The 14,491-nt window shown below is 32.8% G+C and overlaps 1 protein-coding gene across 2 annotated transcripts in view; it reads right to left on the reverse strand.

Moving 5' to 3' along the window:
* The window catches only part of ppp1r12c (protein phosphatase 1, regulatory subunit 12C), a 31,059-nt gene that overhangs the window by 13,398 nt on the left and 3,170 nt on the right, over positions 1–14,491 (reverse strand). For both annotated transcript variants that reach the window (XM_005166226.6, NM_001077579.1), the window contains 8 exon segments: positions 11,851–11,969; positions 11,237–11,396; positions 5,932–6,076; positions 5,442–5,516; positions 2,044–2,105; positions 1,856–1,968; positions 1,704–1,750; positions 110–240 (listed from right to left, as the gene is read on the reverse strand). In XM_005166226.6, coding sequence (XP_005166283.2) covers positions 110–240; positions 1,704–1,750; positions 1,856–1,968; positions 2,044–2,105; positions 5,442–5,516; positions 5,932–6,076; positions 11,237–11,396; positions 11,851–11,969 — 852 coding nt within the window.

The raw sequence follows: 14,491 nt of genomic DNA on the forward strand, positions 1-14,491 counted from the left end.
ATGTTAACTACTGGACCATATTATTAAGTGTTACTCAGAAGATTTGTATAGTAGCAAGACAAATGTGTGAAAGCAAATAGGTGGAAAAAATAAAGTGAAAAAGACTTACTTCCTTCCGTCGCCAGAGGTGTTACTGGGGCTCTCTGCTGGTGATTCTCGCTTCTGAGGGGTGGGAGGAACAACTGCTGTGCGACTTGCTCTGTCTTGATCATTCGCCTTTACTTCTTTCTCCTCAGTTGTCTGAAGAACACAAGCATACGATAATAAACAGGAGTGCAAAACACTTATTTTTTTAGATTTGTACTTGCAAATCAAACTGATTACTTGTACTTTTACTTGACAACCTCCTTACAATAACTAAAAAAGGATTAGTTATAGTTATTTTCAATGTATTTTCCCCTTCTATCTTATTGCATATTAAATATGGTAAAAATACAACTAAATGTGCACGTTTAACATAAAATAACAATTGATTTCTGTTTTTACACAGGAATGTTTTAGGTTTGTATTTCATTTTGAAAAATGAAGAGACCACTAGAAAGTTAAGTTTTATTTTATGATGTATAGTTATGTGTTTGAAAACATAATGAAAATGTTAAAAAATAAATTAAATTTTGTATTATTCCATAAAAATCTTCTATGAAAATGTTCATGAGAGAGTGATACTTCATAATAGTCAAATAAAACTATTTGGCCAAATAAACATTCTTTTCAATCATAACATTTGTAGAATGCACATATATGTTGTATATAATATATATTTCCAAAAAAGAAATAACATTCGTTATTATTTTCTGTAAAAAATATTATATACGCACACAATATTTCTATTTGAAATAAATAATTCATTTCAAAATGCACATTTTCCTTAAAACATATAGGTATGAATCAGGAAAAACTAAGAATCCAAGTTAAATATAAAATTTAAATAAAAAATACAAACAGTCAGGTTCAAAAATATTGGGATCATGGACAAATTCTAATATTTTTGGCTCTATACACCAACACAATTGATTTGAAATGAAACGAACAAGATCTACATTACTGCAGACTGTCAGCTTTCATTTGAGTGTATTTACATCCAAAGCAGATGAGCGCTGTAGAAATGACAACAGTTTGCATATGTGCCTCCCACTTGTTAAGGGTCCAAAAGAAATGGGACAGAGTAATAGTCATAAATCAAACTTTCACTTTTTAATACTTGGTTGCAAATCCTTTGCAGTCAATGACGTTTGGAACACATAGACATCACCAGAGACTGGAGTTCATGCCTAGTGAAGCTCTGCCATGCCTCTATTGCAACTGTGCCAAAAATGTAAAAATTGTGTCGATGTCCCAATATACAGATCCTGTATGGACCTGACTGTACATTTGTATAATGCAAATAGAATAATATTGTGTTCTCATTTAGGCTTGGAACATGTGTAGGGTAAGAAAACAATTTTTAGTTTATGGCATTTTACATAAAAAGATGTTTCAAAATGATGAAACAAGAATCTCCTATTTTGTTTTTATTTTAGGCTGGGTACTTTTAATTTTTTAATATTTAAGTACTATTTAAACTTTTTTTTTTAACTTATATTCAAGTATATTTTGAGCCAGATACTTGTTGTCCTTATAATTGAGCAAAACTTTCACTCAGTATCTGTTTTATCACTTGAGTTTTGACATTGAAATCAAAGGCATAGAGCAGTGTGTTTTACCCCAGAAGATGGAACAGTGCTTTCTGGAGATGACACTGTTGAGCTTTCTACAATAGAGAAGAAAAACATCTTTAATCACATACTCAGGCGAGTTTGATGTGTGTGAATATTCTGGATGTTTCTGTATGTGAGAGCAAGAAAGAAAGACAAACCTGGGCTGCTTTCTCTCTCATCACTGAGTTCCAGTTCTCCAGAAACCCCTCGTTCTTTAGACTGGTCTTGTACGCTTATTTTATCCTTGCTGCTCATCCGGCACACAGAGCTCCTAAGAGACAGATGCATGAGTAACAAAAAAAACAACTCACGACAGAAAGCCTGAAAAACTAATCGTCATTCTCACCTGCGTTTTTTGTTTGCAGGATTGACATTTGATGTCTGTGAATTTTGTTGTTCAGTCCTCCACTAAAATAAACAGACACAAAATTAATACTGAACAAAGTGAGTGTACATTTAGAACAAGGACAAACCTCTCTAAATAACTTCTCAGCTTTCGTTTTTATAAACCTATTGGCAGCCTCACAGAAAACAAGACTAGTAAATGGATCCTTAGTATTTTGATGTTTTCCAGTGCAAAAGTCTAAGAAGGAACAACACCGTTTTGCACTATGATCAGAGGGTACAGTAAGTTAGTTTACTCTAAATATACAGTACAAAGCAGAGTCTTTCGAATCTTAACTTAACATTTTATTTCATTCATTTATTTTCTATACGGCTTAGTGGCTTTATTAATCTGTGCTCGTCACAGCAGGATGAACCGCCAACATATTATTTAATTAATTTAAATGATGTGTTAAAAAGTAATGGAGTTTGTCATAGTTGTATTTTCAAATTGAATTCTACACTTACAAATAATGCACAAACGCTCGCACATCATTTTAAATGGGTGCTCAGCCAAAACAGCAAAAATATATTCAAAAAGGCATCAACACTGAAGCTCCAAAAAATACTAACTTCTCAAATTAAAAGACTAACACAAAACATGTAACATTTCGATCACACCGGCTCTTTCGTCAGACAGTATTCATCATAGCATCCTTTTCTTTTTATACACCTCCAGATGACATGATCTCATACATTATCTCACAACAAAAAATAGAAAAATACACATTATTTAGTTACACAACTTGCATATTCAAAATAAAAATACAAAAACAAATCCCGATAATACATCACAAAAAAATATATATATCAAAGAAATGCAACTAAATATAGCCAAAATCCTTTACCCAAACAGCTAGTTACACATTAAAGGAAAGAATGAATATCAAACTCCTCATTTAAACCTCTTGGAGACAACGTATCTAGGGTGAAAATACAAAAGGCTTCACGAGACAGATTGTGCAGAATTTTTCAGTTATGAAACACTCTACAATTAGGGGTGTAACGATACACTCAGCTCACGATACGATGTGTATCACGATATAATGTTCACGATTCGATATGTATCACGTTATTTGGAATAAAAATTAAAAATTTAACTGAAATGCAAATTTTACCAAGTAAACTATTGTTTATGTATTTCTTTTGTTTCTTTTGTTGCTAAGTGATGTTCATACTTCCCACGCGGCTCCTGAAAGATCACTCTGTTCCACAAACTGAATGTTGTTTACTACTTTATTAGTCACAACCTGCAGGTTCTGTTCACTGAAGCAGAAGCGCGCGTATGGCAAGCCGTTTTAGCATTTAAACCTTTGTTCTGACTATCCATAAATATATTTAATTCATATTTAATTAAATTCATTTAGAGATATCTCTAATTATATTTTGACTAGTCGAATTATAATTATGACTAGTCAAAATATAATTAGAGATATCTCTAAATATATTTATGGATAGTCAGATCAAAGGTTTAAATGCTAAAACGGCTTGCCATACGCGCGCGTCTATCATAGTCCGCCCTCTGTAGTAACAGCTCACGTCATGTGTGATTTTGCGGCCGCCAATACATCATTATATGAAGACAGAATGATATTTTAGGGTAAATTGTACCTTATAAATACAGTATGTGACTCTTTCAACACCATTAGGAGGTATCCATGTCGCTGTGCAAAGTATGTAAATCACTGTGAAGACTTTAAAACTTAGGATGTTTGACCCAGTATGCGTGTCAAAAAGCGGACGAGTCTAAAGCAATGACTACAACCGAAATGTTGCCAGACGTCTGATTTTGAGAGGATGGGCCATCCTCTATTTCAACTCCACTCATCTTGGACTGCTAGCATTACTGCTGCTGCAATTTGAACCCACGTGCGACAGCAGGTGGAACGTAGCTCACGTGCAAACAGCTCAACTAATAAGAGAAAACGGACGTCATATCGTAATCAAATCGTCATAACGCCACGATGCATATCGAGACATTTTTGCATCGCAATAAATTGTACAATGATAAATCGTTACACCCCTATCTACAATACATAGGTATTGAAGATGTTAAGTGTCCACACCAGGGGTGGGGGATCTTAATAAATAGACCCTTTTCACATTTCCGTGTTTCTCAGGAGTGGACCTCATCATAGCTGGGTAAATATATTTTATTATAGTCAATTAAATTATATTAATATTTTTTTTACAATCCTACTTGCTGAAATAATAAAAGAAAAACTCCATGATGATGTTGTCAATACTTTCAGAAAAAGTAAAAAAAAAAATAGTGTGAGACTGATAATGGCAACCTTTAGAGGTTGAAGAGAGAATAAAGTCAGATTTACTCTCAGCCCTATAGACGCTAGAAGCCCTATTAGAAACACCTTGCATAAACAGTGATTCGTTTTTTTTTTTTTTTTTTTGTAATTTGACGCAAAGATCATATACTACATTCATGAATGCATTTAAATGTTCATACAATTTTTAAAAAATCAAAATATTAAAAACTTTCAACGATTTAAGATGCTGATGACTGTTAAATTTGTCATAACAGGCTTTTGAAAAGGGTCCATTGCCGTTACAACATGAAACCTTTTGTATTTTCACTCTAGATACGTTGTCTCCAAAAACTTTAAATGAGGAGTTTGATATTCGTGCTTTCCTTTAATGTGTAACTAGCTCTTTAGGTAAAGGTTCTTGGCTATATTTTGTTATATTTTCTTTATTTGTGATGTATTATTAGGATTTGTTTTTGTAATTTCATTTTGAATAGGTGTAATTTACTAATGCGCATTTTTCAATTTTTGTTGTGAGATAATGTTTGAGATCATGTGATCAGAAAGTTTATAAAAATAAAAACATGTTGTGATGAATACTGTCTAATGAAGAGCCGGTGTGCTTGAAGCATTACACGTTTTTTGTTAACCTTCTGATTTAAGAAATTGGTCATTTTTAGAGCTTCAGTGTTGCGCCTTTTTTTAATATAATTCTACACTTAGAAAACATGTAGAAATACAGCGATCATCTCAAATTATTAGTTAAATGAAACATTTTATCTTCATAAAGCCTTACAAACTCCAGCATTTTTCCAAGTTTAAATGGACAAAAAATATAACAAATAAACAGAATCCTTTGACTCATAAAACAACATTTGGATTGTCAATATAGCAATATAGTGTTCCATCATCACAAAAGTCCTGTTTTTGCTCAGTGGTTAACCCATGCTTAAGGTATTTTCAGGTTCCAATGGCATAACTATGCCACTATAGCAGAATAGGCCACTATATACAAGCTACAGACTGTAAATTTCCTACTTTTGTGAATCTAAAATGACTTTTTGGTTTGGAAAGAGGTGTGTGTGTGTGTTTCTCTCACATTAGCCTGTCTTTTAGACAGCTCCTCCAGTAAAGACGCAACACTCTCATCTGCCACATCAAATGGACTCTGACCCTTTTAAAAACAAAACAAAAAAAAAGATCAGTTATCATCAACATCATCATCTCACAAACATGCATGAACACGTACATCCACCTACACAATGCGAAACACAGTTATGGGTAACTGCATTGCTGCTGCTGGTGCAGAGCTGTGGTGCATTTTGACACAGAACAGAAGCTCCACACTTCCTCTTCCTTTGAGAGTGTGCGACTCCTGTGCAATCACATCTCCGACACATCATTCAACATACAAATTTAAAGTTTGCTGTTCATTTACTCAGGCCATCCAGGGTATAGGTGGCTTTTTTATTAATTATAATATTAAAGAAAAGTTTTAATTGGATCAGTTTTTGTTGTAGTTTTTTTTTTTTTTGTTTTAGAGCAATGACAACCTTTTTAGCACATCTCTTTTCTTTCAGTGAACTCACCCTATTACTATGGGCCTCCATGTCACACAGCTGCTCAGCAAGCAAACGACAGGCATCACTTTGACCCCAATGAGCTGCAGCATGGAGAGGAGTCCAGCCATCACAGTCTTTAGCACTAACATCCAGACCACACTGACACAACAATCTGAGATACAGACAGACAGAATAAAAAAAAAAAACTTATATGAAGTCATCTGAACAATTGAGCAATTGAATGCTAAAAGTTTTTTTTGCTTGTTTTTTGTTTTAATATAATATAATATAATATAATATATATATATATATATATATATATATATATATATATATATATATATATATATATATATATATATATATATATATATATATATATATATATATATATATATATATACACACACACACACACATACACACACCATGAAAGCAATAATTAAAAACAAATTTTCAAAAACACTTGTATAGAATTTAAAATATAATCAAACAACTAATATTATTGGGGACTAAATATTGTTTTTATTTATTTTGATCTATTGTATTCTTCAAGGTTAACAGCCAAACAAAGTTACAAAAATGTAAAGTCTGATTGTCTTAATTGTTATTGGTACAGTATGAAAAGCTGGCGAGAGGGAAGGTTTTTTAGTGAAAACTATTACTGGAACTATGTTTACAGTTTCAGTTCTAGTATGAACACTAAAAAACAGAAACAGATGTCATATATTTTGTGAGTCAATTTTTCATACAACATACAAAGTGGAAAAACAAAAATAGTTTGCATAATAATACATTTAACACTAGTTCTCCTAGTGTCTGTAATTGTTTCGAAGATAGTTTGCTACTTTTTTTTAATCTGAGGTCCACTTATGATGTTCGTATGATTTATTTATTTATATTTTATTTACACAATACTAATATGATCAGGCTCTGATGTCAGGTTTGCTATGATTACCTAAATATTTTGTGTGCCTGATGCTCTAGTCAGCTTATAGATCTTCTCTTTAAACAATTTAAAATAGGCAAAATTTTGATTGTACATATAAGCATAAGATATTCTAATTATTATATAATTGTATATATTATATTATTCAAATATATATATAAAGCTTAAAGTGACATTTAAAGGCTTAACTAGGTTAATTAGTTTAACTACGCAGGAAAGGGTAATTAGGCAAGTTATTGTATAATGATGGTTTGTTCTATAGACAGTCAGAAAATAATTATCTTAAAGGGGCTGACAATTTTTTACCTTAAAATGGTTCATAAAAAAAAAACTGCTTTTACTCTAGCCAAAATAATACAAATAAGACTTTCTCCAGAAGAAAAAATATTATCAGACATACTGTAAAAGTTTCCTTCCTCTGTTAAACATACACACACACACACACACACACACACACACACACACACACACACACACACACACACACATACACATATATATTTATATATCTATACACACACACACACACACACACACATACATACATACACATATATATTTATATATCTATACACACACACACACACACACACACACACACACACACACACACACACACACACACACACACACACACACACACATACACACATATATATATATATATATATATATATATATATATATATATATATATATATATATATATATATATATATAAAGATCAATAGATAAGATAGATGGATAGATAAGTGCTGAATTTATCATTATATTTAATCTACTAATCTAATAACACAAGGAGCTGAAATGAGTTTCCTACACAGGGTGGCAGGGCGCACTCTCAGATATGAAAAGATCCAGGAACCATGTCTCTCTGCTTGCCTGGGAAATGGAAATGCCTTGGGATTCCACCTGAGGAGCTAGAGGAAGTTTCTGGGGAGTCTATCCTGAAACTGCTGCCTTCACGACCCAGTCCCAGATAAGCAGAAGAAAATTTATGGATAGTTGAATGTATTTTCAGTGTAGAGAAATGGCAAAAGTAGGGATACATGTATCAGTCTGATCCCGAATTTCAGGACTACACTTCAAATTCCATGGATGCTCCAGCTCCAGAAGACACGTTTACAAAATTTTTCATTAATGATACATTTGTTGTTGTTTTTTTTGTTGTTTTTTTGCCAATACTGCAAAATCTTAAGGCTGTTCATCTTCAGTCTTGTTTTTAACAAAAGTGTCTGTGATGCATGATAAACAGAACAGAGTCCCTTTAAATGGTGTGCTTTCAGTTTTAAGTCTTACTCTGCACCAGTCTCAGGTTAGGGCTGTGTTTAAATCTTTAGCACTTTTGTTGTAATATGATCAGACTGTGATGTCAAGTTTGCAATGATTAAATATTGCGTGTGCTTGAGGCTCTAGCAAAACAACTCAAAATAGCCTAATATTTGGTTGTGCAATTAAGCGTTAGATATTCTATACTGTAAAGTTTACTCAAAAGTCTGAATGTCAAAAAACAGAACCCACAGAGTGTGCTTCATGTATTTTTGGAGCACAACACAATAACAATCGTTGATTTTGTTAATTTGTCATTTAAGTGAAACATTCACCTCGGCCTTTTCATTGTGTTCTTTTTGAATAAATAATTGTATTGTTTCACTTACAGAAGTGATGTTAGCATATGTTTAAATGCAGAACAGATTAGGTTTTTGTATGGGTCAAAGACAGTTGATAATTATGATTTTAATGAAATTTTAAATTATTTCAAATTTAGCATTAAAATCTTCCTAATAAAACAGGCAAAAGAGCACGGTTTATCTATTAGGAATAAAAGTACAGATCACTGTAGCGAGTGATGCAGGGCTGAAAGCCATGGGCATAGGGAGAGGCTGGTGCTTGAGTTATAACGAGAAGCAGCTGTTCCCACACTGGTCTCGAGTCCCACAGATGAGCTTGGATAACAAAAGGTGAGACAGCAGTGGAAGACAGGAGAAGTCCAGGCCTGGGCACGTTATGTTTTGCTTTCAGTTTGGCGGTAGCTTCTGTGATGAGCTGCCACCTGTATGCTTAATTTTTTTCTTATTAAAATGATTTAAAAGTCCACTGGTTCTCTGCCTCCTTCTTCCTGATGGCCAGGAGGTGGTCAACTTCATTACATTCACATTTTAATCTTATTGTATTTTGTAATATTGCTTTATGCACAGCTGTTGTGTTTTAATGTTTTTTCGCTGACATTAAAAAAGAATAAACATTCTAATGATTATCTAATAGTCATCTTCAGAAATAAATAAATGTATAATCAATCCTATAGCATCTTGTAAGCTCGTCATAACTAATAATATAAAATTTTAATGCCAACAAAAAATGTTAAATGTCTTGCTTTAAAAAAACAATACATTTAAAATGTATTTCAAAGCTGTCTGTCATTTCCATGTGTGTATGCTTTTCAAAAGAAATGTTTAGCAGTGACTGTTCTTCCACAAGGCACTGCACAATATTTTGCGATCTTAAACACATTGTTTATTGCTCAAACTCTCATTTCAGAAGTCAAAATTATTAGCCCCTGCTAATTTTTTTTCCCAATTTCTGTTTAACGGAGATAATTTATTTTTTCAACACATTTCTAAACATTATAGTTTTAATAACTAATTTCTAATAACTAACGTATTTTATCTTTGCCATGATGACAGTAAATAATATTTGACTAGATATTTTTAAGACACTTCTATATAGCTTAAAGTGACATTTAAAGGCTTAACTAGTTCAATTAGTTCAACTAGGCAGGTTAAGGGTTATTAGGCAAATTATTGTATAATAATGGTTTATTCTGTAGACTATGGAAAAAAATATAGCTTAAAGGGGCTAATAATTTTGACCTTAAAATGTAACAAAAAAAAAAAACGCTTTTATTCTAGACAAATTAAAACAAATAAGACTTTCTCCAGAAGAAAAAATATTATCAGACATACTATGAAAATTTACTCTCTGTTAAACATAATTTGAGAAATATTTAAAAAAGCAAAACTAATTAGAAAGATGGGTTACTAATTCTGACTTCAACTGTAATTAGGTGTTGATATTCATTAGAGAAAGCAGTGTTACCATCATAGATGAGCACATTCTAGAACCTGCCGTTTGTTTTTTGGGTGTGATGTCATTAAATGTTATTATTTCAAAAAGAAAGACACCTTCAGTTCTGAAACTTAAAGGATATTGTTTTTGTGCAATGACCTCTTACATTTTAAAGGATAAATTAAATTTTTTTTTATTCATGACCTTTTTAATACACTTTATTTGTTATTTAGTAAGTTTTTTTTTTTTTTACTTGGACTATTATTTTTTAAAATGACTAAATTGCTCAAACTGTACACCCAGTCTTTTTAAGACCATGACCGTACAATCCTTGTTCTATGATAAAATGAAGCAAAAGTTTGAAAGCAATACATATAGTTTTTCACTGTTTCTATACATTTTAAAATCCTTTCAAGTAGGACTGTCACAGTATTCAATATACTTACTTATCATGTGTACATGTCCTCAATAATTTTTGGTGATGGAATAGATATCACCCATACATAAAAAACTGTTAACCACATTTAAGCTGATTGCACACCTATTGGAGGTGTCAGTGTCAGTATGGTTAAAAAGAACACTATAGTATGTACTATAAATTACTATAGTATATTTTTATATGGGTGCCTGATGACTGAAAATAGATCTGTTACATTTTTTCTAGTTCTTTTTACCTTCAACATTTATGCTGACATTTATTATTATTAGTTATTTGTTTAAGATTTCCGTTTTCACATTCTGATTCCAATGCCTTATTATAAAATTGTTTAAATGATTATAATTAAATGAAATATTCTTGAGAATAAAATACCATGTGTTCTTTAGAAGAGTGTAAAATGGTTTTTTAAATTACATTAATATATTTTATTGAAATGCATTTTGTTGCTATATATCGTACTACCAAAAATAGAAATCGTGACAGGCCTACTTTCAAGTCTTCTTGAAATCCCTTAAGAGTGCCCATTGATTAATAAGTTTTGTTTTTGTATATACCAATATATAAGTTAATTTTTTTAATCAAATATCATGAAGTATAGAGGAAGCTTATGTGACTTCTGGTCTGCAAAACATGTAATGTAAGGAAAATGATGCTGGAAGAACATCTCCACAAGCCACTACTCTTCCTCCACTTTGCACAGAGACAAGAGAAAACAATGGCTACTCTGTGATCAGGCAGAACACACTGCACAAGCAAAGGCTGTTAACCAACTGGGTGAAAATGGTATAAGGCTCCCTAAAGTTTGAGACTCAACAATATATTATATTTTATATGATTTAACCTAAAAGAAAACACTTTTTATTTGCATTCACACTTACTTAATGGCTTCCAAATATCCTTTTGCTGCAGCTACATGTAAGGGAGTTGCACCAGTTCGGGGTTGGCATAAGTTAGCAGGAAGTCCATCTGTGAGCCAGTGCCGAGCATCATGCATGATCCATTCCTCTTCTGCCCGCTTTGCTGCTTCCAAATCCATGCCTGATGAGAAATAGACTTATTATAAGGGTTCGTGTACTTCTGCATAACATGAAAAATATGAAGGATTTAATTAAATTGATTTAATGAAAATGAATGAAAATGAGTGGCTGAGTGAGAAAAAGGCGCGCACTTAAGTCAGTGTGCAAGGACTTGCACAATCTGACATGAGGCACACTTGCTCGCTTCCTACGCTGTAATGAACAGGATATTTGCAAAGTACAGCAATTTTGACCATGAAAATTATTGAAAGCATTTGAATCATATACAAATTGCATTTATAGCACAAATTAGTGGACAAATATTTATTTTATCATTAGTTATACATCTCATGATGGCAGGTGAGGATGATGACAGGTGAGGCACTGTCTCCCCTGACCACACAGCTCTGCTCTAAACCTATATGCATTTCTTGTGTGAAGCATAAAAAAAGGTATGCTGAAGAATGTTGTCTAACCTTGCTTTAATATGTGCTTCTGCAGCAGCATCTGCGTGTCTTCATCTTTTGCGATGTCCAGGGGTACGTCACCATCACAGTTCACTGAGCAGAGTGATGCCCCATGCTGGAGCAGAAATCTGATGGAATAAATAAATAAATAAATAAATAAACTTTTATTTTGACTTCAACTGAATATATATATATATATATATATAATTTTTAATGGTAATAGTAGCTGGGATAGAACTGATAGATGTTAAAAGGTTTTAAAAAATGCCCCAAATAAACTGTGTTTGTTTAAAAAACTAAAATTGTCAAAGTGTAATTACATCTATGACATGAAACATCTGCTCACAATTTTCAACAGTAGCAAATTGTTCTTTCTCTTCTAAATTATCTTTGTGTAAAATAAGAATCAAGGCAGGAAACTAATTGGAGCGTTAGGCAAAAATACCACCATGATCAAAAAATTAAACATATCAAAGAGATCAATATTCAAGAGATGTGAAAGTGAATGAAAGTATTGGATGCATTGCTGTATTAACTTTAGTTCGCCAGCTTTGAGCTGTATAACAATCACACGTTTCAGTTAAGTAATACCAAAATCATAACAGTGTGTATACATCTCAGCTGAGAACATTTCTTTTCAGTGGGAAATGATCTTTACATACCTTCTAATCACAATTTACAGTTTTTTAAGAAAGTTATTTTCTTAATTTTAGTAAATGACAAACAATAGGCAGTTATACACATTTATAAATGAGACCCCAGCTGACTGAGGTTGACCAATGCACACTCTATTATTGGACTCCCCCTCAAACCACCCCCATGTTCTCTTAGGCCAGAGGGGCTTAAAGCCTTTGTGTAGAACACACACTTACTGCAATATCTGTTCCAATTTATGACTACCCTGCTGCATTCACTAGAAAAATGGTAACAGAGTGACCTCTTGTGTTCAAAGGATGTGGGTGGGTACCGCCTATATTTTGAAGTCCTCATCTGATGACAACATAAATTTGAGCCTTGTCTTTTCAAACGGTGTTCAGTGAAGCCAAAAAACATTCAACTCTGCCTCTCTGGGTGGAATGGATAGGGTTTGGCTTAATCCAGCTCCACTTTGTGGGTGTAATGAGTTAAGTTATGTTAATTAATAGGTTTAAATTAGACTTAAATTAGAGTATGGTTTGACTTTAAAACTATCCAGTTTTATTCAGCGAGGGGAGCTGGATGTCAACAGCCTCCCATTAATAAATATCATTCATTCATTCATTCATTCATTCATTCATTCATTTTCTTTTCACCTCAGTCCCATAATAATTATTATTGCTTCCTAATTTAAATGTATTTTAAGGGACTTTTGGCATGTATATATTGCTTAATTATAAAGTTCCGGGCCTATTTACTTTAAGTTAATATATCTCATTTTAACTTATTTTATATATTCTGAGATTTACAAGATGCATTTCTGACATAATTAATAATAACTGTACACAATGTGCAAAGGTTCTGTTGTGCTTTTGAAACATGTTCATTGACTCTTTACTCATAGAACTGTGTATTTTTATTTTATTTTATTTTATTGACAGTAAAGCTTTAAAAAAGCCCCCTGAATTATTAGACTGCTTGTTTATTTTTTCCTTAATTTCTGTTTTATGGAGAGAAGATTTTTTCAACACTTTTCTAAACACAGCAGTTTGAATAACTCTTTTCTAATAACTGATTTATTTTATCTTTGCCATAATGACAGTAAATAATATTTGACTAGATATTTTTCAAGACACTTTTGTACATCTTAAAGAGACATTTAAAGGCTTAACGAGGTTAATTAGGGTAACTAGGCAGGTAATTAGGCAACTTATTGTATAATATTTTGTTCTGTAGACTATCAAGAAAAAAAATTGGTTAAAGGGGCAAATAATTTTGTCCCTAAAATGGTGTTTAAAAAATTAAAAACTGTTTTTATTTCAGCTGAAACATCACTCTGTTAAACATAATTTAAAAAAATAATAATAATAAAAGGGGGCTAATAATTCTGACTTCAACTGTGTGTGTGTGTGTGTGTGTGTGTGTGTGTGTGTGTGTGTGTGTGTGTGTATATTTCTCTCTCTCTCTCTCATCATATATATATATATATATATATATATATATTTCTGTAGACTCAAGAAAGGCATTTCAGACAGATCAACCGCAAATCTTAATACTAGTTGCAATTAATTGAGAATACTAAGTGCTAGGGCGAGGTAGTGGCGCAGTAGGTAGTGCTGTCACCTCACAGCAAGAAGGTCGCTGGGCCTCGGCTCAGTTGGCGTTTCTGTGTGGAGTTTGCATTTTCTCCCTGCGTTCGCGTGGGTTTCCTCCGGGTGCTCCGGTTTCCCCCTCAGTCCAAAGACATGCGGTTCAGGTGAATTGAGTAGGCTAAATTGTCCGTAGTGTGTGTGTGTGTGTGTGTGTGTGTGTGTGTGTGTGCGTGTGTGTGTTAATGAGTGTTCACACACAAAGATGACTGGAGTGATAGATGGAGTGGCTGGAAGGGCATCCACTGCGTAAAAAAACGTGCTGGTGGTCATTCCGCTGTGGCAACCCCGGATTAATAAAGGGACTAAGCCGACAAGAAAATGAATGAATGAATGAATAAATGAATGAATGAATGAATGAGAAT

Source organism: Danio rerio, chromosome 6, assembly GCF_049306965.1.
Source record: "Danio rerio strain Tuebingen ecotype United States chromosome 6, GRCz12tu, whole genome shotgun sequence".
In the NCBI taxonomy this organism is placed as follows: Eukaryota; Metazoa; Chordata; class Actinopteri; order Cypriniformes; family Danionidae; genus Danio; species Danio rerio.